General features: G+C 41.2%; 1 protein-coding gene across 3 annotated transcripts in view; it reads left to right on the forward strand.

Moving 5' to 3' along the window:
• Positions 1 to 25,489, forward strand: part of LOC147304273 (uncharacterized) — a 45,743-nt gene that overhangs the window by 7,508 nt on the left and 12,746 nt on the right. For 2 of the 3 annotated variants that reach the window (XR_015126843.1, XR_015126844.1), the window contains exon 6: positions 10,336 to 10,519. Coding sequence is in view for 1 of the 3 variants with exons in the window: in XM_086280202.1 (XP_086136328.1) it covers positions 10,336 to 10,407 (72 nt within the window). In the remaining 2 variants the exon portion in view is untranslated. The remainder of the gene's footprint in view (positions 1 to 10,335; positions 10,520 to 25,489) is intronic. The other variant, XM_086280202.1, reaches the window with a different exon arrangement.

Genomic DNA, 25,489 nt, shown 5'->3' on the forward strand with positions numbered 1-25,489 from the left:
TGATATATATCGTTATATCGAACAGCCCTACTCTACATATATTTTGTTTTATTTGTGTTCAAGAGTGAGTTGTAGGGGTTGTACATGCATGATTATTTTTTTAAAAACAGTATTTTTAAGTGTGCTCAGAGGCCCTTGGCTTTGTTCACCTGTAACCTCATTAAAGTCTTTTGACATTATGATCTCGATTGCTAATTTTGAGTCTTACTAAATACAGCCTGGTGTTAACTTTGTAAAGAAGAACAAGATAGAATAAAGTATTTGGGCAATATGAATATGCAATGTCTGTTGGCTTCAAGAAATGAAATGGTGACATCACAGTGGGCCTGTCCATCTTTTAAGTACAGTCTATGTTTAAACTATGGTCAGTCCAATAATGTTGCCAGCTTACAGCATTACCTAAGAGATAGAAACAGCACAGGCAATGACTTTACCGTCCAACCTTTGTCATGCTGAAGTATCTCATACCTAAGGAAAAAAGCTGTTATCATTTCAGCTACATCTGTTTTTACACCTACTTTCACTATATACTTGCAGAGTGGGCGGGTTCTGACAGACTAGTGTTGTTCAAACCAAATACAGCAAGTTGTGCAGTTACCTGACAGAAGCATCACATTCGGTCACGACTGTCACTCTTGCTGCTCTTCCCGGAGGAGCCACTGTGACTGAAGCACTGGCGATATAAAGAAAATGACTAGACATTATTATGTGACTGTTGTGATCCTGTGGTGTATCCTGAGTAATTACTTTTAGACAGCTGGTGGTATGATGCATACAGCAGGAATGTCCAGGAGAGCCTGTTTTACCTGAAATGAAGGTCCATGCTGCTAGTGACTGAATTGGGTTACCCATTCTTTTATTTTGGTGAATTTTGGATCTTTAAAACATTGCACTGAAGAAAAAGGACCCAGATCTCAGCCTGGCTAAACACCTATGGGTGATTTTTAGTATGTCAGCACCCTCCAGCACCATCATTAAACACCAAATGAATGCATATGCTTTAATGGAGAGATCCTCCATCCATGAAGCTGTTTGGGTATGAAGCAGCTCCTTTCTAAGACATCCAAGACTCCTTAATCTTCCTTTTGTCTTGATTCAGAAAAGAGTTAGCAGTGTGAGTAAAGCGAGAAGAAAAAAAAGTTTCTTCTCTCCATTAAAAACAGAACACCACATTTTTATATCTTCACCTCTTTCTCACTCTGCCCTTTTTAGTCTCTGACCTATTTAAATTTGGGCTGCACTTTCTTTTAGCGTGTGCGATGGTGACAGTGACATCAAGGCTTGCTGCACTCTAAGGTTTGCCCCTTTGGCCTAAGCACTACCAATCCAGCAGGATAATCACTAAATCTGCAATGCACATTCCCCCTGGGTGGAAGTGGCAATGTGAAGGTCTCTTGATGTCTACTGAGAAATGAATTGCAAGGCGACGAGCCTGGGCAAGGGAGAGAGACTGGAGATGGAGAAACTGTAAAATGTGTGATGCTGATGGAGAGAGACATTATGAAAGTTTTATTTTTGGCAGCAAAACAGCTGATGCTGAGATTTAAGTAAATGTTTATAGATGGCGTGAAAACGTTATGAGTGCTATCTTAGACACTGACATATCTTCAAATCTTTCAGTCTGTCTTTGTCAGTGTTTTGCTCTCAGACATGTAGAGGTCTAACTCATGTGCCAGCTCTCCTTCTGATGCTCTCCATAACCTAAATATTCTGCTATAAAAGTTTCACAGGACAGAAAGAAAGGCTAGAATCTGGAAAGGAATATCTAAAAAGACCTTGTTCTATCTCTCCATCCTTGATGCTTCCCCTTGGTAGACTGTATGGATGAGAATATTCTGTAATATTCTGTAATATTCTGTAATATTCTGTATACTAATATACTAACTACTTTCTGAAAACCTCAAGGTCACTTAACTAGGTCATTAACTAGGTCATATATATATATATATATATATATATATATATACTAGGGGTGCAACGATATTCGTATCGATATTGAACCGTTCGATACAGTGCTTTCGGTTCGGTACGCATATGTATCGAACAATACAACATTTGTAATTTATTTTATCAATTTTCCTTCTGACGATGCTGTCTGTGTTGAGCGCTCAGTGAATCTGCATTCGACTACTCCGCCTAGGCTCGACAGTGCAGCCTAGGCGGAGTAGTCGAATGCAGATTCACTGAGCGCTCAACACAGACAGCATCGTCAGAAGGAAGAGCGCAGGGCAAGCTAGCGAGACAGAAGTTAAGCTCTCCTTGTAACAGGCAAATTGAACCTCATTCAGATCTGGTGTTTGGAATTATTTTGGTTTTCATGTGACGTATGACCCTGAAGGTAAGCGAGTCATGGACTAAAGTAAAACAGTATGTTGGATGTGCCATGCAATGCTCAATTACATTGGTGTGAACTAGTGTGTTAGCGCAGTTAGCTCGTTAACGTGTTGGCCGTCTAGCCCCATGCACGGGGCGATCGGCGGTAGCTCGTTAACGGAGATTTGCCGTGTTGTGGCGTTAAGGTCATTTCAACGAGATTAACCTGAAAGCACTAGTGGGAACACAACGAATATGACTGCACATTTACGCCGACATCATCCTAGTGCAAAGACAAATACAACAAGCATGCTACTAACTTTAGCCGAGTCATTTAGACAGCTGTTAGCACATGATTCTCCTTATGCTGCTGAGAATATAGCCCAGAAGAAGCGGATAGTATAGCTTTTATTTTGGAAAGAGACATTTCTCTGTAATAAACTCTCTTTTCCAAAGATGAGTGATTCCTCAATCAGATACAGGGCTCGCAATATCGCTAGCCCGACGTCCCGGAGCTAGCGATTTTTTCAGTCGGGCTACCAAAATCTATCTCTTCCCTGCCCGTCGGGCTATTGTAGGAAAAATATATGTCAATGCTTTTGCATTCTTTCAGAAATGTAGCTGGGTAATTATGTCATTGGCATCGGTGAGCCACTGTCAATATGTGACATATTGAAATCGCGTTTGAATTTGCGCTTGTTTTTTTGCTTTCACTTTGCAATCGTGCGAACTGTGTATAGAGAGCGACAGCACTGATCTGTGAGTGATGATAATTTGTGCACCAATTCCTCTGACATCGTCTTATTAATCGTTAGCTTACTATGCAAACATGACAAGTGAAATTTCCCGCAGCAAGCTTAAACATGTGAGAGGTTGATCGTGCAGAGAATCGCTGAGCTTATGTGAGTGAGTGTGTAAAAGCATTTCAGTTCTGCTGAGCCAAATAAGACAGGTCAGGGTGAAGAAGTGACAGCCAAAGAAAAGCTTACCACAAAACGGAGAAGTTATGACAAATCAGACTATAAGGCAAAAAGAAAGTGCAGCTTTATGGTTTCATGGACAAAAGAATTTCTGTGGCTGCAATATGATGAGCTAAATAACCAGGGCTGCACATAAGTGGTCCGCAGGTGCGCATTCGCTGTCAAAATAAAAAACACGCACAAGGGTTAGGGTTAAATTTAAAAACCGTACTTTTGAGTTAAAATATATATTTATAATTTTAATAAATGACAAATAAAAAATGCATGAACATTTTTTTTGTATCGAAAAAATATCGAACCGTGACACCAAAGTATCGAACCGAACCGAACCGTGAATTTTGTGTATCGTTGCACCCCTAATATATACATATATATATATATATATATATATATATATATACCCAAATGGCACCCTTACCCTTTGTAAGGGTGCCATTTGTAAGTAGCTAATATCCACCGAAGGGATGTTCGACTAATGCCACTCTCCAGTGATATGCGGTGAGTGCTATGCTGTGGGCTCTTGCTGAATGAAGCTAGGACAGCCACTGATGTTTCTTCATTAGTGACAGTTTTCTTGCGTCCACATTTTGGCAAATCCAACACTGAACCAGTTTCACGAAACTTAGCAAGCAGTTTGCTAACTGTAGCATGGGAGATGGGTGGTCTCGTAGGGTGTCTTGCATTGAAATCTGTTGCAATGACCTGGTTACTGTGTTCACCAGATATCAACACAATTTCGATCCGCTCCTCACGTGTTCACCTCTTCGACATGTCAATGGCTGTGAACAAAGAGAAACTTGTAAATAACTCATAAAATAATAAAGTTACGTTGAAACCAAGCACACCATTGTTTTTCTTGTGACATTACCAATAAGTTTGATGTGTCGCATGGCCCTCTTCCTATTGAAAAAACAAAAGTTGTATCCAAGAAGGCTGACTTCTAAATGGCCACCATGGTCACCACCCATCTTGAGGAGTTTGCCCCCTCACATGTACTAATGTGCCACAAACAGGACTTTAATATCACCAACCATTCCCATTTTATTACGGTTTATCCATATAAATGGCCCACCCTGTGTGTATATATATATATATATATATATATATATATATATATATTAGGGGTGCAACGATACACAAAATTCACGGTTCGGTTCGGTTCGATACTCTGGTGTCACGGTTCGATATTTTTTCGATACAAAAAAATGTTCACGCATTTTTAATTTGTCATTTATTAAAATTATAAATATATATTTTAACTCAAAAGTACAGTTTTTAAATTTAACCCTAACCCTTGTGCGTGTTTTTTATTTTGACAGCGAATGCGCACCTGCGGACCACTTATGTGCAGCCCTGGTTATTTAGCTCGTCATATTGCAGCCACAGAAATTCTTTTGTCCATGAAACCATAAAGCTGCACTTTCTTTTTGCCTCATAGTCTGATTTGTCATAACTTCTCCGTTTTGTGGTAAGCTTTTCTTTGGCTGTCACTTCTTCACCCTGACCTGTCTTATTTGGCTCAGCAGAACTGAAATGCTTTTACACACTCACTCACATAAGCTCAGCGATTCTCTGCGCGATCAACCTCTCACATGTTTAAGCTGCGGGAGATTTCACTTGTCATGTTTGCATAGTAAGCTAACGATTAATAAGACGATGTCAGAGGAATTGGTGCACAAATTATCATCACTCACAGATCAGTGCTGTCGCTCTCTATACACAGTTCGCACGATTGCAAAGTGAAAGCAAAAAAACAAGCGCAAATTCAAACGCAACTTCAATATGTCACATATTGACAGTGGCTCACCGATGCCAATGACATAATTACCCAGCTACATTTCTGAAAGAATGCAAAAGCATTGACATATATTTTTCCTACAATAGCCCGACGGGCAGGGAAGAGATAGATTTTGGTAGCCCGACTGAAAAAATCGCTAGCTCCGGGACGTCGGGCTAGCGATATTGCAAGCCCTGTATCTGATTGAGGAATCACTCATCTTTGGAAAAGAGAGTTTATTACAGAGAAATGTCTCTTTCCAAAATAAAAGCTATACTATCCGCTTCTTCTGGGCTATATTCTCAGCAGCATATTAAACATATAAGGAGAATCATGTGCTAACAGCTGTCTAAATGACTCGGCTAAAGTTAGTAGCATGCTTGTTGTTTTTGTCTTTGCACTAGGATGATGTCGGCGTAAATGTGCAGTCATATTCGTTGTGTTCCCACTAGTGCTTTCAGGTTAATCTCGTTGAAATGACCTTAACGCCACAACACGGCAAATCTCCGTTAACGAGCTACTGCCGATCGCTCCGTGCATGGGGCTAGACGGCAAACACGTTAACGAGCTAACTGCGCTAACACACTAGTTCACACCAATGTAATTGAGCATTGCATGGCACATCCAACATACTGTTTTACTTTAGTCCATGACTCGCTTACCTTCAGGGTCATACGTCACATGAAAACCAAAATAATTCCAAACGCCAGATCTGAATGAGGTTCAATTTGCCTGTTGCAAGTAGAGCTTAACTTCTGTCTCGCTAGCTTGCCCTGCTCTCTTCCTTCTGACTATGCTGTCTGTGTGGAGCGCTCAGTGGATCTGTGCTCGACAGTGCAGCCTAGGCGGAGTAGTCGAACACAGATTCACTGAGCGCTCAACACAGACAGCATCGTCAGAAGGAAAATTGATAAAATAAATTACAAATGTTGTATTGTTCGATACATATGCGTACCGAACCGAAAGCACTGTATCGAACGGTTCAATATCGATACGAATATCGTTGCACCCCTAATATATAATATATATATATATATATATATATATATGCCTGCAATATGAAGTGTTTCTAACTCTCAGCCTTTCAATAGGTCACTCGAGCCACTGTTAAGCATTGATTTAACCCTTTTCTGTCTCAAGAATTGAATTCATGATCCATTAGATACTACCTCAAAGAAAGAGCAATTAAGTTAAGCTCCTCTCATTGCACTAGGGAGTTGGCATACCTGAGCTAGTATTTGGGTGCCATGGCTTCAAATTTAAGAATGAAAAACCAAACAGAATCACAAACTGACAGTTAAAAATGTTCCACACTTGGCAGACACACAAAAAGAAACGAGTGGCCAAATTGTTCCATTTAGCAGCCTGATGGATTGGCTTTTGAAAATGGAGGATTTTCAGAAACACGGCACATTCGGGGAGCAGTGAGGAGGAAGGAGGGATGGCTTCAGCACCCCTCAGCCTGTGTGGTGTAATAGTGGCGGAGCCGTAGGCTGAAGTTTTCGCTCTCGCGTTCTTCTGTCTTCGTCCACCTAACAAGCCCGTCTTGAAGCTGTTGCTAGGCTACACTGGTCCGTTGTTATCCTCCGGCTGGTGGCATTTTCAGTCTTCATGTCTGCGTGTTCGTATCGGTGTGTGCGAGTGTATGTTTGATATCCTTAATGCAGAAAAAGACGGAAAGGCAAAGTGCAAAATGAAAGACAAGGAATATGATTAGAAGTTTGACCCTGAAGATCCACGAATTACATTAGTGCTTTGTGTGTTTAGCGGCATATCCAATTGATCAGAGTGGTATGATTACTACCTCTGATCATTAGTTAGATTAGTGAAGTTTAAGTGTCCTAATCACCCTGCAGTAAGGTAAGCACTAGATTGAAAAAAAATTAAGAATCTGTGTGCTTTCGTAATAGCAAATTTTGAGGTTTAATCAAAAATTTTAAGGCAAGTCTGTATACATATGTGCTCAAAACAGCCCCTAAGTTATCTGCAAGGTAATTATAGTAAACTAAAACTTAACAAAAAACAAAAACTACATGTAAAAAAGTTTAGTTAACTAAAACTAACTGAAACTGTTTTTGAACAGTTTCAAATAAAATAAAATAAAATGAAAGATAGAGGCACTTTCCTTAGTTTTAGATTTTTAGTGTGGTAAAATCCTTTCTAAAACTCGCCTTATTAGCATAATTTAACAGACAAAATTATTGAGACTTAAATCTTTACAAGACTGCTTTCATCTGCTTTCAAAAAGTTCTCTTTTTGTATTGTAATACCTGTACTGATTTCCCGAATCTTGCATATGGCATATGCCCTAATAATAACTAATGATTAAATGCAGTGTTGCATAAACACACAGGGAGTGAAAAGAGGTGTGTGTAGAAGAAACACTGCATCACGGGAAGTCCACAGTAGCCTAGGCCTATTGCAGCACACCTAAAGAAGGCTTTAGGGCCTCCTGATCTACCCAAAAGGTAACCAGTAAAGCTTTCAAAGAATATGGGATGCTTGGAACAGTTTTCTCTTGTACGTCGAGCAGAAGACGCCTATAACTTTTAAGAGCTCCACTCATTGGCTGTAGGTCACGAGAGACACAGATGTTTCTGGGTCCATACAGTGTGAACCGTGCTCCGTGTCACCTGTCATGCTAACCCTTGATTTACTCTGAGGTTGCAGAAATTGCAGAACTACAGAAGGATATGGGAATATGATTAGCAGTCGCTCAGACGCATCAGTGAGAATGTGTACAGGGCCGACTGCACCGTCTGCCACTGGGTTTTCTCCATTAGTCATGGAGGAATCTGTGACATCAAACAACATGATGGAAAATCAAGAGGAGTGAAAGGCTGCAGATGGCACTTCCAAGTGACGGGAAATGATGATAGCCATCGGCCATAAAAAAGTGCATCATTGAGAGCCCTGAAGCTAAAATGTATCTCATTGTCCCAAATCCTGGAGATGTTTGCTCGATTCATGCGTCAGCTTACAATGTAGCAGATAATGTTTTGGCTACAGTTTCATGTTGTCTGGTATTGAGTGAGCAGTACAAAAGTCTATCAACTACCCTTATATGCTGAAACCTGACACTGAAGTGTCCCAGTGCCTAGAGTCAAAAAAAGTGAAGCCAAGGGGTCGCACTGCATATAAAGTTTTTAGAGCTCACTCTCTGCTCGTCATTCTGTTTTTGGATCACCACCTCCACCTCCCACCCGCATTCTGACATTATCAAATGGAGGGTAGAACAATGCATGAGCACCCCGCGTTGTAATCCCCAGCCAAAATGCAAATGACAAAGTATTATTATTAGTTTTATCATTATTGCACGGCTTTACGTCATGATAAATTACCTCTTGACTGCAATTGTCAACTGGATCTCTCCTCTAATTAGCTAATTTGCTCATCTACGCGGTGGAAAAGTGACTATGTGATTAATGTGATTTAGAGTCCAGCAAAATATGTAATAAACCTTGATTAATGAAAAATATTATTTAATAAGAATGACTGAACTCGGCACTTTTTTTTCTTTTTTAAATTATGATTGTGCGATAACACGGGCATGGAAAAGCAATAATCACTGATGCCTGAACATCACATAATGTTTTTTATCAATGACACAAAACTATGCGTAAAATTTAAACAGGTCCCAGAAGTGGGTTATATTGTTTATTCTTGTATTTTACCAAATGGAGTACAAACTAACCAGCCCAGGTTTAGTTTGTGTTCCAAGCAAAGCATTCAGGCACATAACCACTTGTCAGGAAACTTATTGCTCTTTACAGTCATGTAATGAGTTGTCTTGTACAGCTGAGTAATCTTACTCCCTTACTCCTCCTGTCTCCTCTTTCCTCTCTCTCACACACACACACACACACACACACACACACACACACACACACACACACACACACACACACACACACGAGTGAAATAAAGTGAAAAGGAGGGCAGCACACCACAGTGCACAAGCACAACACAAGCCTTCGACTTGACTATGTTGTCAAGCAGCTGCTAATGTGTATTCAATATTGATGAACCTTGTTCTTTAGCCTCAGCTCTGAAACGTTTGCCCCACCCTGCGAGTTCAAAGGGACTGTCATTATTATGGTGTAATTCCAAGGAAGAAACGCACAACATTTGGATACACTGCTTATTTTGGTTCATGTCTTATAAAGTATGATTTGAATTATTGTTTAAAACACACTGGATTTTGCAATATTCTACTTCCTGGCCTCCTTTCAGATTAGCAAATATCAAATATCAAAATATCCAAAATACACATTACTCATATTCATTTTTTTCTACCTTTCTATTGGATGTTTGTACCAATTAGTACGTATTTAATGGTTATAATCTGCAAAACAATGCTTTCCCTAGAAATCAACTGCAGAAAAGACCTGCAGTTGACCTTTTCTGGTCGTTAAAATTATCATTGACATTCAAGAAAATATTTATGCTCAAAATTCTGACTTTAAGTAATCTGATTACATGTAATCTTTTCAGGTAATTTCTTTTTACAAGCTTTTACCAAGCATAATTTCTTTAACTAAAAATAATTTGAATAAATAAACTTTTTAATTACAGTTTTACTGACAATTATTGCAGCAAGTTTATCAGGGCAAACAAACATTAATTTTTTTAGTGTAGTGTACTATACAATATCCAAAAATCTGCTATTCAAATAAGCACAATTGTTAATAGGTAATGCCTTATTTACACATTTAAACAGTATTTCAGAAAAATACTCACTGAAGAAAGGGTGGCTTTTAATCACAGTAAGAAACTGTTCAGCAAAGCAGTACCCTGTTCTGCTTTCACAATGTTATAGTACTTTTCGGCATTATTCACATTTCTAACATAGTGCAGTGTAGGTGTTTTGTTAGCTTTCTTTATTGAAAAAAACCCCCTCCCCAAAACAATTCGTACAAATTGTTTTCCTGAAAATATTACAGAAATTTGATCTCAGTTTCATTGTGTCTCTGAAATATTACACTCCAACAGTTTTCTGAACTCAAGTCTTTACTTATTTATTGGCTTTGCCAAGGCAAACATGCCTAACATGGTGAGGCTGTTTATCTGTGAAAGAATACCTCAGATCGAGTCCTCATTGACTTTTTTTTTGGCTTTACACCTTGTTAAACACTGATTCCTTCTTTCACATCCTAAGGCATGTTATTTGATCCTTCCTCTTCCTACATTTTTGCTCTCTCTTCATGCTTCAGTCTGTTGTTTGTATTCTTCTAATTATTTGTTTAATTGTCTGCCTTTTTCCAGCATTTTGGAGTCCAGCCGCATCAAGCCAACTATCCTCCAGGATTCAGCTGTCCCCGTTTTCCTTTCCAACAGGTGAGGCTCCAAACAATCCAATTCTCTGCTGTCCCCAAACCTTTGAGCCAGCTCTAATCTGCATTGCTGAATTTACCTCCAACACGCGAGTGTGTGCATGCCTGCCTCAACTGTGAGTTGGATCTCTGTTGAGTCTTTTTTTATTTCGTGAAACTGTCAGCTTGTATTACATATAAAAGTCCTGCCAATGTGAAATAAATATTCCTCAGAGATTAACTAATCTCTTGCAAGAATGAGGCAAAATATAGGTCACATCAGATTCTGATAACGTGCACGTGTCTGTATGAATGTCTTGGGCATGAGCACATTTTGCGTGTATGGTTTGGTGTGTGTGTGTGTAAAACCTGCCTCGCGTTATATAATTGAATATGGGGGGGTTGGGTTTTATTTGTGCGGATGTCACTCCTGATGGATGCTCCTCATAAGACAAGCACAATCAGGGATCATTCCTCATCTTGCCTCCCACTCCTTACCATTACTATCCATCATATTTTATTCACAAATTCAAGACCTTACTCTTTTTCCCCCCTCCTTCACTTTGTTGGCTCTGGTAGATAGTGGTGTCACAGAGAATTTCATGCTGCCACATGTTGTGTCTTTTCTGTCCTGATTGAGAAGGAGGCTGGCCGTCTTTAATAATAAGTCTCATGACCGTTACAAGGCGACGGGTAATGGTGGAGCTGTAGAACAGATGGCTTTTCACTTTGAACCAACACACATATATATACTGTAATTATACACTTTTATGGCTGCATTCTCATTGAAGATCTATTACTGACACAATACGGTTTCATGGTTTTTCACTGGACTGGTGCTCATTTCCTCCACCTAAGTCTCCTGTTATGATTGTAAGTTGTGTGTTGCCACAAGCTCGCTGAGTGGTCTACGTGCTAAAGTTAGCTAAAGAGAGTTATTGTAACTTCTCAACAATTTCAACATCACCCCCTAAGGAATGGCCTCAGGTAAGGTAAGGTGTTATGGACTTTCATAGAAACAGATATCCATGCCTCTGAATTTTAGAACACCCATCATGCGTTCCTGAATATCTGAGGTAGTTTGAGGCATCTTGAAATGCCTTGAGGCCCTGTTTTTTGGCAGTTATTTTGAAGCATCTTATAATGTCTCTGCAAACAAAATAATATATAGGGGTATATATTTTTCAGCCAAATTCTCATTAGTCAGACAATTGCTGGCAGTTCTTTCATATGATGAAATATGCTTCATCAATAGCCTCCCAGGATTAATCCTATTGCAGGAGGAACAGATTGTGAAAAAACAAGGATGTTTTGACACTTGAGCTTGGATTGAAGAGCCTGGCAGCATCAGCTACACTTTGATCAAGCTGGATCGGATCCTGTGCTCTCATCAAAACAGAAAAACCCATATGATAATGAAATGAAAGGAGGAATTTCAGTGTTTTTGCTCTGTAGTTGTAATGCTGGGACCACCTGTCGATATACACTCAACAAAAATATAAACGCAACACCTTTGTTACTGCTCCCATTCCCCATGGGATGGACGTAGAGACCTAAAATTCATTCCAGATACACAATATAACCATCCCTCCCAAACAGTGGTCACAAATCAGTCCAAATGTGTGGTAGTGGGCACATCTGCTATATTGAGATAATCCATCCCACCTCACAGGTGTGCCACATCAGGATACTGATCTGACATCATGAGTAGTGCACAGGTGTACCTCAGACTGCCCACAACAAAAGGCCACCCTGGAATGTGCAGTTTTGTCTCACAGCAAAATGCCACAGATGCCACAAGCAATGAGGGAGCGTGCAATTGGCATGCTGACAGCAGGAATGTCAACCAGATCTGTCGCCCGTGCATTGAATGTTCATTTCTCAACCATAAGCCGTCTCCACAGGCGTTTCAGAGGATATGGCAGCACATCCAACCGGCCTCACAACCGCAGACCTCGTGTAACCACACTAGCCCAGGACCTCCACATCCAGCAGGTTCACCTCCAAGATCGTCTGAGACCAGCCACCCAGACACCTGCTGGAACAATTGGTTTGCACAACCAAACAATTTCTGCACAAACTGTCAGAAACCGTCTCAGGGACGCTCAACTGCATGCCCGTCGTCCTCATCGGGGTCTTGACCTGACTCCAGCTCGTCGCCGTAACAGACTTGTGTGGGCAAATGCTCACATTCGATGGCGTCTGGCACGTTGGAGAGGTGTGCGCTTCACGGATGAATCATGGTTCACATTGTTCAGGGCAGATGGCAGCTGAGAATGTCCCAGTTCTTGCATGGCCAGCATACTCACCGGACATGTCACCCATTGAGCATGTTCGGGATGTGCTTGACCGGCGTATACGACAGCGTGTACCAGTTCCCACGAATATCCAACAACCTCGCACAGCCATTGAAGTGGAGTGGACCAACATTCCACAGGCCACAATTGACAATCTGATAGACTCCATGCGACGATGTGTTGCACTGCATGAGGCAAATGGTGGTCACACCAGATACTGACCGGTTCTGGGTCCCCAGACCCCCAATAGCGCAAAAAACTGCACATTCCAGGGTGGCCTTTTGTTGTGGGCAGTCTGAGGTACACCTGTGCACTACTCATGATGTCAGATCAGCATCCTGATGTGGCACACCTGTGAGGTGGGATGGATTATCTCAATATAGCAGATGTGCCCACTACCACACATTTGGACTGATTTGTGACCACTGTTTGGGAGGGATGGTTATATTGTGTATCTGGAATGAATTTTAGGTCTCTACGTCCATCCCATGGGGAATGGGAGCAAAAACAAAGGTGTTGCGTTTATATTTTTGTTGAGTGTAGTTCTATCTTGTGAAATTGTTTGAGAATAACCAGGTACTGGAGCCGAGTTGTATAAAGCATAGGGCACCGATTAATTTCTTTTGAGCACATGACTTCATATTGTGAAAATATATGCAGGTTTTATTTAAATAAAGGGAAAAATTTAGAGAAGAAGAAATCTGCATGAATGTGATTTTGGAGATGAAAAATAGTTTGTTGCTGTATCTTACTGACCAAAACTTTACTGAAATGCCGCTTATTCCCCCGTATAGACTAGCTTGCAGCTAGTCTATAGTTTAAATGAAATATCATTTCTCAGTATCATTGGGACACTGACCAAAGAGAACACAGGGCTAATATACACAGAGGGAGCAATCAGGGAATAAGAGACAGGAGGGAAACACAGCTGGGACAAATCAGGGCTGTCGAGACTAAGGAAGCAAAACCAGATGCATTAACATAAGACATGGACCTTCAAAGTAAAACAGGAAACATAACACAGAGATGCAGACTTGACACAGGGATTCAGCAACTATGGAACAGAACAGAAACCAGAAGGCACAACTCTGACAAACTAAACACAAGGACCCAGAGATCAAAAACAGAAAACACTGGAGCCCAGCAAACAAGTCAAAACAACCAAACAAACAAAAAAAAGGTTCACAAAAGGCGCAGGCGGCCAGGAAAACCGCTCCGAAAAAAGTTCAGGGGGCTGGCCCGGAAGCTGACGGCACAACACTCCAAAATCAATGGTGGCAACAAAGACGAAGGAGATGATGTCCAGCCAACACCCTGGAAAGTGGCCGGACAGGACGAGGACGTGGAGGCCGGACAGGATGAGGACGTGCAGGCAGGACGAGGACGTGCAGGCCGGACAGGACGAGGACGTGGAGGCCGGACAGGATGAGGTGGCGCTGAGACCTCTGGTGCAGACGAAGCAGAACCAGCCCGTGCGGAGGCCTTAGGCAGAGACGAAACAGGACGGGGTGAGGCAGGACCAGATGGCAGCACGCCAACCGCAGGCGACAGAATTGGTGGTGGCACTGCAGGTGGCAGTGTGGAAACTGCAGGAGGTGGCTCTGCAGGCAACGGTGTGGGAGGAGCAGGTAGTGGCGCTGCAGGCGACGAAGGCTGGACGGGCCCCTTGGACCCTTCAGCCTGGACGGAGGATGGCTGGCGCAGTTCTCCAGAACCGCCAGCGGGAACAACAGACTGCTGGACGGGCCCGTCGGACCCTCCAGCAGGAACAGGTGGCTGGACAGGCCCCTCGGACCCTCCAGTGGAGACAGAAGGCTGGACGGGCTCCTCGGACCCTTCAGCGTGGACGGAAGACGGCTGGAGCGCTTCTCCAGAACCCCCAGCGGGAACAACAGACAAAGGCCGGACGGGCCCTTCGGACCCTCCAGCAGGAGCAGGTGGCAGAACAGATGACTAAGGAGAGGAGTGGCGGTGGCAAGGGCACAGTTTCCTTCGGGATGAGGGAACAGGAACCGGTGGAGAAATGGAGACCTCATCCTCTGACCACATAGCGGCCAGGAAAAAGGCAGGAAAACGAGGTCCTGGCTGGCGTGGGGAGGGAGAGGAAGTCCGTGGCAGCGTTGAGGCAGGTAGAGAGTGTGTGTTGTCCTGGGGCAGCGGTAAAGAAGTGGAGGTGGAGATAGAGAGAGCAAGCTTGCCAACCCTCATTTGCTCCCTCCAGGCAGCTATAGAGCTGCCCAGCACAGTGTCTGTAGAAAACTAGCATCTACTGCACTTAGCCCAACCGCCATGGTCCTCATCATCCTAGTTTTCTTTCAAGCATGTCTGAGGACCGTGAATATATTTTGTTGGAGTTGGAGCAGAAGTTATGTGGACTTTCTGTGGAAGAACTGCTCAGGGTATGTGAACTACGTAATATTACAGAAAAGCACAACAAAGAAATACAAAGCAAATCTCGCAGAGCTCTCGTTAAGCTTATTAGCCAGTTCTGTGAACGAGAAGAATTTTTCCAACGAGAGCATAAAGGCATGTCGGTGCTTCTGGAGCTAAATGATGTGCTGGCTTTGCTGGTGGAGGCACGGTCAGTGGCTGTTGGTGCGGGAGCGGCGGCCAGACAGACAGAGCGGGGATGACGGCGGAGACTGTGCATGAGGGGCAACTCGCAGCGGCGCGGGCACCTCCGGAGCGGCGGACAAGCCCGATGACATCGCTGGAGCATCAGGTGGCCATGAGGACGTCGCTGGACGGCGAAACACAGTGCAGGGGGAGATACTGCATTGGCAACAGTTTCATCAGGTGGATTCAGAAAAGACTTCAGGATAAGTGGACATTTGGGTGACTCAACAGCTAAAGACACGCTGAGTTTCAGTAGGTTAGAGCACCAGATAGAAAGCGACTTAAAAACGGGCTACTCTGAAGCTGAGATCGTGGAGGCTGTCATACGTCCCATCAGTCCTGAGTTAAAATTAAGGAGCTATTTGGAAGGGAAAGAGGATCTCGTATTAACCAGCCTGAGACAAGTTCTAAAAGCCCATCATGCAGAAATAGATGTATCAGCAATTAACCAAGGCTACACCCACTTGAGTTCCTGATTAGAGTGCTGGATTTGCCTCAAAAAATTATTTTTGCATCTGAGCGCGCCCAGTCTAGCCTAAAGTACAACAAAGAACTTGTTCAAAGTCAATGTTTTCAATCCATTAGAACGGGTCTTCTAAGTAACAATGTCAGAGCAGAAATGAGAGTATATTTACAGGATGAAAACTGTAGCGATGAACTCTTATTAATGAAAATGCAAACAGCCCAGTACAATGAAAGCGAAAGAGCGTTAAAGGTAAAAGTCCACTGGTCTTTTAGAACAGGACTAAATGTAGTTGAGCAGAATGTGGCGCTTAGTGATCCCTGCACAAGCCAGCCTGATACAAAACCAGCTAAACCCCTCAAACCCTTATTTGCAAAAATTGAGGAAAGTAACTCAGCAATCAGGGACCTTAAAGGACAGGTAGCTTCACTAGTACAAACTGTCCAACGGGATAGAAGTGGTGACGGTGATAGGCAAGCCAGGGTGTACAGAAAGGCAGCTCACAGACCAAAAAGGCGAAGCTGTGCATGTCAACAAGAAAACAGGGACTGTGACCATTGTTTCAAATGTGGCAGTGACTCTCACTGGGCAAAAGGATTTAAAGTAAGGGGAGCTCAGAAGCAGGGAAGCTGGGCGGGGCTGTGACTGCGGGACAAGCCACAGCCTCAGCACCAATGTCCCCAATGTGATAACATTCCCAAGGCCCAAAGCTTATCCCATGCATCACCAACTGACTCAGGAAATCCTAAAATTAGGAACCAACCCCCAAACGTGTTCAATCTGAGTACCAAAAAAAAAAAGAAAAGAAGCACAGCTTGTGGGCAAAAAGTGTCTAGTATGGTGTAGAAAAAACTGCAAAACACAGGCACTGTGGGACACGGGAGTCCAAGTTTCAATATTGAGCGCATGCTGGAAATCAGACAATTTACCTCACTTAGAAGTTCACCCCATCAGTGATTTACTAAGTAAGGATGACCTTTTAGACTTAAGAGCCGTAAATGGATCTGAAGTCCCTTTCCAGGGTTGGGTAGAAGTTAGCCTTAGCCTTTGTGATCCGAGAGGAAAAGCTGCAGCTCAGAATGAAGTTCGGGTTCCAATCCTAGTAAGTCACGATGTGGTGCAGAAACCAATAGTAGGGTTTAATGCTATTGAGGAACTGATAGAAAAAGACACTACTCAGTCCAGTGAAAGCTTGTCTTTACTCAGAAATTCATTAAGAGTAGGACCAAACAAAGCAGAAGCACTGTTGAACCTTATACATACCACCAGTAGTAAGATAGTTACTTATCCTGTCAGATCAGGACGCAAAGCTATTGTTGTACCGAGTGGAGAAATGCACAGCGTTAGTTGTTCCATCAAAACAGACTTAAAGGTAAAAAGTGAAATGCTTTTTGAGTCGGATGAAAACCTGTCTTTAGCTGAGGGTCTGAAATCTAACTGCCAGTTGCTGTATGTATCAGGCAATGCCCGCAAAGTAAATATCTATGTTACTAATGTTACCAAACATGACATTGTTTTGCCACCTAAAACCCTTCTAGGTAACATAGAGAGGGTAACACACAGTTATCCTGTGAATCTCAAAGAAGCTCAGATAGGTTCGGTTGTAGAAAAAGACAATCAGAACTCACCTAGCTTACCAGAAGAACCTTGGGAACCACCTGTTAATTTGGGCCACCTTAACACAGAACAACAGGCAGCTGTCATGGAAATGTTAAGAGAGGAGTCAGGCGCATTTGCTAAACACAACGAGGAAGTTGGTTACATAAAAAAATCTAAAAATGGATATCAAACTCACTGATCAGATTCCTGTAGCCAAATCCTATAATGCGGTCCCACGTGCTGTCTATGATGAAGTAAAAAATCACATTCAGGACTTGTTACAAAAGGATTTTATTTGCAAATCAACCTCACAATATGCCTCTCCAATAGTGTGTGTGAGGAGGCGGGATGGAGGCCTGAGACTGTGTGTCGATTATAGGGGTCTCAATAAAAAGACCATTCCAGACAGACACCCTATTCCACGAATACAGGAAATCCTTGATGGACTTGGCGGCAATATGTGGTTTAGTGTGCTTGACCAAGGCAAAGCGTACTATCAAGGTGAAATCAGCGAAGACTCGAAAAAATATACAGCCTTTCCAACATCCTGGGGGCTGTATGAATGGAATAGGATCCCATTTGGACTCACCAATGCACCTGCAGCTTTCCAGCGGAGCATGGAGGAAAGTTTGGAAGGCTTGAGGGACAAAATATGCACTCCATATTTAGATGATGTTTTAGTGTACAGTCAAACATTTGAGCACATTTGAGTACATTTGAAGTTTTGAGATCAGTTCTCAAATGTCAGCAGGCTTGGGGAGTAAAACTAAGACCTGATAAATGTGACTTGTTTAAAAATGAGGTCCGCAATGTGGGCAAAATCATTTCAGCAAACGGTTACAAAATGGATGAAAAAGAGGTACAAGCAATACGAGCTTTGAAGGACAACCCACCAACAAACATTAAAGAGCTGAGAAAGCTTTTAGGATTTTTAGGATATTTCCGAAGCTATGTACAAGATTTTTCAAGACATGTGAAGTGCCTATATGATTTACTTTCAGTTGACCACACCCAAACACCAGCGCGGTCAGCCAAGGCGGGGCATGCTGCACCGGCCCAAAAAATCATATGGAGTGACAGCCACCAAAAAGCACTAGACTATTTGGTGGATGTTTTGACTAATTCACCCATGATGGCTTATCCTAAGTTTGAGGATCCCTTCATTCTGCACATCGATGCATCAGAAGAAGGCCTTGGTGCAGTTTTGTACCAGAGGCAGGACAGTAAATTAAGAGTAACTGGATATGGATCAAGAACATTAACACAGGCTGAGAAGAACTACAGGTGGCACTCAGGGAAACTTGAGTTTTTGGCACGGTGACTGAGTGCTTTAGAGACTACTTGTCCTATGCTCCCTCAGTGACAGTATATAGTGACAACAACCCTTTAAACTACATTTTAGGCACAGCTAAACTAAATGTGACAGGACACAGATGGGTTTCCGAGTTGGCTGATTTTAACATAACACTGAAATACCGACTCGGAAACAGTAACGATGCAGACTTTTTGTCCAGAACACCTTCTAGTATGGACTCATACATGTCAGAATGTACTGAGCTGTGTTCGCCTGAAGTGTTAAGCGCAGTACTGAATGCCATTGAAACACAGGAAGAAAAACAACTGGATTGGATATCAGCTATAACATGCAATCCAGAAGTAAATAAAATACTTACAGAAACTCAGCCAGATGTGAGAATCACAACACAGGAGCTATTACAAGCTCAAAAGCAGGACTCTGCCATAGCTTATGTTCTCAACTTAAAAAGTACAGGTGCAAGCTTTGACAAAACATCAGCGACCAAAAATCCTAAAGTAAAACAGCTTCTACATGAGTGGAAAATGGGTCACTTGGGGGTGGACCGTGTGATGAATTTGGCAAGGAGTAGGTTTTATTGGCCGAATATGTACAAAGATATTGAGTTTTTCATCACACAGGTGTGCAAATGTAATATTCAGAAACAAAACACAGTTCAGTGTAGGGCCCCCATGTGTCACGTGCCGGCTACTGCACCCTTTGAAATGGTTTCAATAGACTATGTCCATCTCGAAAAAAGCAGGGGAAGGTATGAGGATATTTTAGTATTACAGGTCAACTTCACCAAGTTTGCTCAAGTCTACCCTAAACGCAACAAATCTGGCAAAACAACAGCAGATAAAATTTTTAATGACTTTTCCTTGAAATTTGGTTTTCCTGGTAAATTACATCATGATCAAGGCAGAGAATTTGAAAACCATTTATTCAAACAGCTGCAGAAGTACACAGGAATAGCCAATTCAAAGACTACACCCTACCATCCACAGGGGAACCCAATGGAAAGGTTTAATCGCAACTTGCTGTCAATGCTGCTGTAAACAAAGTTGTGCATGCCTATAATTGCACAACTAGTGACTCGACAGGATACTCATCCTTTTATTTACTCTTTGGTAGACATCCACGTCTCCCTATTGATTTTAATTTTGGAGTGGTGTAACAGTTGCATTACCCAATTTTGCCCAAACTTTAGCTGTCTATCAGATGGTCACATCTGACTTTAGAATATTTTAGTATACAAATGAGTTTATGGTTGACTCAGTGACTACAAGGTGTGTTTTTGCTGATATGCTGCATTGGTTTTTCCAAATGTGGTCCTGTGGTTTGACCAAATATCTCTGTTTTGGTCTCATCTGACCTCATTTGGTCTTTCCAAACCCAAGCTATGCTACCTTGTGCGTGTGTGTGTGTGTGTGTGTGTGTGTGTGTGTGTGTGTGTGTGTGTGTGTGTTTTTTAAGAGCAACTACCCTTCCTTCTGGGAATCCTTCCAAAAAAACGCATTCTTGTCCAGAGTCTGAGATGTGGCTCTTTGACACTTTCGGAGCTTGAGGTGAATTTGCTTGGAAATCTACTCCTGGGAAGGCTGGCAACTGACTTGGATGTCTTCGACTTGTTTCTATCTGTAGGATCCCATATGGTAAAGAAATAGTAAAAACTTTGATTTACTCATGAAAGTGGCCACTTTTTGATTACTTTCATATATTGTTTTAATATGTATCCAAAACATACAAGTTTCGTTTATATAATTTTTCAAGGGATCTTATATCTGTTTTCACTCTTGTATGCTTTTCATACAAGTTTCACACAAGACAGATACAAACTTTATAAAATTTATATATATCTTTTCCATATGGGATGATGGACTTCCAGCTCTTCTTAGACTGATGTGCAGCAAAAATAATTTTTCTATGGTCACTGCTGTTGTTTTTCCTCCTTAGTTATGTGGTACCACACATCCCAATGCTCCAGATCAGCAAACTACCAATTCTGCTGCTTTTGTAGAGGTGCTCACAGTTACTCAATTAATCATGTGCCTTTGATTAGATTAACCTGGCTGCTACTTACTCTGTTAATTCCTGTGAAAGCTGTAGGGGTTGTAAATTTTGCATAGACCGTTTCTGTTTAGTTTTTTGTTTAATAATAATAGTGTAACATGTATATATGATGTAATATTTTATAGTTCATCTGAGGTCATAGTAAATTCATTGTAAGACCTGTTAAGGACCAGATTATTTTTATTATGTCCTGATATGTAAAACCTTAGACCTGAAAGTCAAAATACTTATGGTATTGTGCTGCATTGCACTACACTGTGCTTTAGAAAAAAAACCCACATACATAAATGAGAAACACAGCATGCCTATCACTGAATGGTCTTTCCATAAAGATTCATAATGGTTCCTGCTATATATGAAGTGGTTGTGATCACAGCTTATGGTGCTTAAAATCCACCTATAACATGCTATATGTATAGATTTAACAACTTCTCACTAGGTTGTGAAAAAAGGTGAAAAATACACAGTGTGTGATCACAGCACCTACTGACTTTTTCTTGTACTGTCAAACTGGCAGCTTACTGCTAGCAAAAGGACACTAGTGACATTCATCTAAGTATTTACTGATGCATCACTTTGATTTAAAAAAAAAAAGCAATTTATTCACAGCATAAACACCTTGCAGTTTTTATTGTTTTTAATGTCTGAGAACAAATATTGAGTGCATATCTTTTTAATCGGTTTATTTTCCCTCAGAGCGCAGCGTGTGCATGAGAGTATCTGCATGTACCTTCCACCTTCAAACCACTGTGTGATGATTGTTCTCTAAATTATGACTCTGTTGAAAAAAAAAAAAACAGTCCTCTGGCTGTGGTCATTTATGTTCACAATTTGTAATTGCTGTCAGTTAGAAGCTGATTTACAGGGGTTTGTGTCTTTATTCACCCCGAGTGAAGCTTTTGTACACAGCTGTGCCTGTATGTGTCTGCTTGTTATGCATCATACATTTGATAGGTGGGTGAACAGCCGTTGCCAGAGGAGCCCATTTCTCAGTTAGCTTCAAACAGACAGTCTAATAGCTGCTCAAAGGACACATATGCCTCACGCTGTCTCCTTTTCCCCCTCCTTGCTTTTTACTGAGGCAGAAATGTGCCTTGTTGTGGTGAAATGAGTAAAGATTTGACTGAGTCGATGAAAGCTGTAATTAATATTTAACAAAACTCTTTCAACTTACATGGCACCACTGCCAAGTTGAACCAGACGAGAGGCAGAAGAACAGCGGAGACGTAAATGAGCGGGAAAAGGAGAAAGGGAAAGAATAGAGCCTTTTGGAACTTTTAATTTCTGGCTGGAGTCCCGAAACTCAGAAATAGATCTTGGCTTCTATAACACATGCAATTGAATGATGGTATACTTGTTGATTTTCCATGATTGAAGCTTACGTTCACGAGGACATCGACATACAGCAGGGCTGCTTTGGCTCAGATACTCCCTTGATGTTATCTGTCAGTAGGAAAGACGTCTACATTTTTTTTCCTCGTGTCTTGACATATTAAGCGAGTAAACAAGCACCCCGTGGTGCACGGAGGTGCATGGAGCACAGCAAAACTCACACATACTGTAGCGCTCAGTAATATGGAACACCTCCACCCACTTCTTCACAGAAAAGACAGAGGGGAGGAGATGAAGACACAGGAAGAAAGTCATGAGGTAAATAAGAAAAAAACAAGAACAGGAGAAGAAGAACAGAAAGGGGTTGGATGCTTAATAGATTATTCCAAAGCTTTCTCTGCACTTATCTGATGTGCTGATTTGGTTTATCTTACGCATGTCACTTCAGTCTGCTTAATAAAAAGTTGGGTAAAGATACTAAAGCATTGTCTGTTGTGACAGCATCATCATTTTTGTTATTTGAGCTAATCAAAACCACCCATGACCTGTTGGCCTCAGAACATGAACTGTCACTATAGGTGCTTGAAAGTCAGTAGCTTCTTTTCACCATAGCTTACCTCAGACCCATTTGCTTTATTTGTTTGCTTGTTTTTTTCTGATTTCCGTTAGCAAGTCTGGTGGCATCTCTTCAGTAAGTCTGTGGTAGGTGTTGAGGAACCAGGAGACACTGATGAAGTGGGCTCCTAGAACAAAAAGGCACAAGTGGGCAAGGAATAACTCCAGCGGAAGGGGTTAAATGAAGAGGATGTGGGACATATTGAAGAGGATGTGGGACCTTTGATGCCCAACTTACAGTGACTTATGGTAAAACAAGTAGTAGCTCAGTGTTCCAACATTTGGAAGAAGCATCTGCTATGACAACTGGAAATTTATTAGGTACAACACAAATGCTACGACAAGGGGGCGATATCATCATGCCTGCCCAAAATTGTGTACAAAGTCCCAAGCACAACTGGTGCAATGAAGACGTTGAGTGTGAGGGGAGCTGACCTGATGTTGTTGTCTGCTGTACTTCTTAAGCATCCTTTCTTTTCCATACCTTTCTGCAGCTCTGTTTCTGTAGAGCTTGCAAGAATGTTATAAACTAGTAGCAACATTCATATCTATCTATCTATCTATCTATCTATCTATCTATCTATCTATCTATCTATCTATCTATCTATCTATCTATCTATCTATGTATCTGTCTATCTGTCTGTCTGTCTGTCTGTCTGTCTGTCTGTCTTACAAGCTCTACAGAAACAACATGGTGCAGCAGGTGTAACAGATCAGTCCTTAAGGCTAAGTGTAAGCCTTGATGGTGCAATTCCCTCATAGTGTTGCACTGGTGCTATTCATGGGTGAAATGCAAGGATGTAAAGAAAAGGGTCTAGTACAGACAACATCTTGCAAAATATCAGATTAAACTGGTTGAACAGCAGTCCTCCAACATTGACAAAACAGAGTTATTATTTTCAGTTTTCTGTTTTCGCAGAAGAGCAGACAAAGATATGGTTTAATTGCTGTTCATAAATACTATAGAGGTAACCTGTAATACTACATTATTCCCTCACAGATAGAGATAAGGTTAATAGAGATTGATTGTCTTTAAACTTCTGCTATACAACACCTGACTGTGTGTGCAGAAACATATGTAATTGCTATGAAAATACTTAGATTCCCCTATGAGTCAAAGCTGTTCAGCTTTTTTCATGTATATATATTTAAAAATGTCAGCAAAGAAGCTGGAATAGATAGGAAAAGCTGTGTTTACATTTTGGACACTTTGCTTGTTAACTCTAATGCCATGCCATGTTTTCCTTGTTCCAAACACTATACATGTAAAACGCACTAGTTCCTTCATGCCAAAATGCTATTCTTTACATTATTAAATGTAAAAGCCTTTAATGGATTTTCATAACTGAGTATAGATGAATCACTCACAGAGATCAATTAAAAAACAAAAACAAAAGTAGCTCCTTTTACTTGATGATGGAAAAAAAACTAAGACAGGTGGCAAATATCCAGTTGACTGTGTTTTTATAGATTAAATTTGCAGAAGCATTATTTGCAGTAGTAGTATTATTCATGAAAAGGAAACCTTAAAAATCAATTCTGCTCTCTGTCATCAAGTGAAGCTCTTTTTACTTGCACCAAAGGCTGAGAACAAAAAATGTCTTTGAAATGAAATAGTGCAACCTTTTTCAATCCCTTTTAAATTCTGCAATGCTTTTCATCAACGGTCTCTTTGTGCCTCTATTTTCTCCGAATTTCAAATGCCATTTTCTCTCTGCCTCTTTTTGTGCACCTCCAGTGAGCATGTGGGATAAAGGCTGACAGCAGTAGGCCTTTATAAGCGGAACTCCACAGCAAACAGTGAGGGTGACTATCGGTGTCAAACTGTCACAACCTGATCTGTGTAAGACACAAGGCAGGGTGAAGGGTGAAGCGCTACAGCATTTTATGGTTCAGCAGTGCCATTTTGGGAACATGAGCCGAAGAATGAGAATAAAAAGAAGGGCTATTTTTATGGAGCCATCAGACTCTTTCTTCTCCCTGTCTTTACACTCTTTTCTCTCTTATCCCACCTTTCCTCCCATCTGCTCACCCCATGTGACCTCTCTTTTTCATGCCCTCCACACCTTTCTCATGCTTTCAACATCCTGTCCTTTACCTTGATAACAGCTTGTGTCTCTGAATATGTGCATTGTGTATTTTCACTCTTAGAAGGTATCATCAAAAAGTGCCTATTATTATTTCAATGTATTTGCCATCAAGTGCTTACACACAATTAATTTAAATAAGTAGTGTCTCTATATTAACACCTCCTGTCATATTTTAGGTGTACTATGAACAAAATTTACACCAAAGCAAAATTTAGTTATCTCGTTATTTATTTATAGAGGATTTTTTTCACCCCTATAACATTTCATGTCGTATTTGAGAAGAAAAAGCTACATGATTTAGTTTTACATTTTAGAAATATTTTAACTGCATTTTCTTTACTTGTAGCTAGCTTATGTTTATATTTTCAGTTTATCAGTTTAGCTATGCATTTAAATAGTTTATTCTTTCCTTTAAACTGTTTGTCTTTTATTTTTTATGTTTTATCTTACTCCTAGCTAACTTGAGCTACTTAGCTATCCCTGTAACTTACCCTTTTTTAAAAACTGTGTTTGTATTTCTTTTAGCCATTTTAAATGTTTTTAATCTCTTATTCTCTGACTTTTCTGACACACCCTTACCTGCATGTCCCACACTTTAAAAAGCATTGCTTTAGTCTTTACTAACACGTTCTACATTTTCCCATTTATGTTTTTTTTCTCAGTTTCAATTGCTCGCTTTGTAACTTGTCTTTACACATACAATTCGCAGACTACCATTTCTAAGCCTT

The sequence above is a fragment of the Aulonocara sp. 'chitande type north' Nkhata Bay genome, linkage group LG22 (genome assembly GCF_057382095.1).
Source record: "Aulonocara sp. 'chitande type north' Nkhata Bay isolate Kocher_YH1m ecotype deep benthic linkage group LG22, A_spYH_male_GT1.1, whole genome shotgun sequence".
NCBI lineage: Eukaryota > Metazoa > Chordata > Actinopteri > Cichliformes > Cichlidae > Aulonocara > Aulonocara sp. 'chitande type north' Nkhata Bay.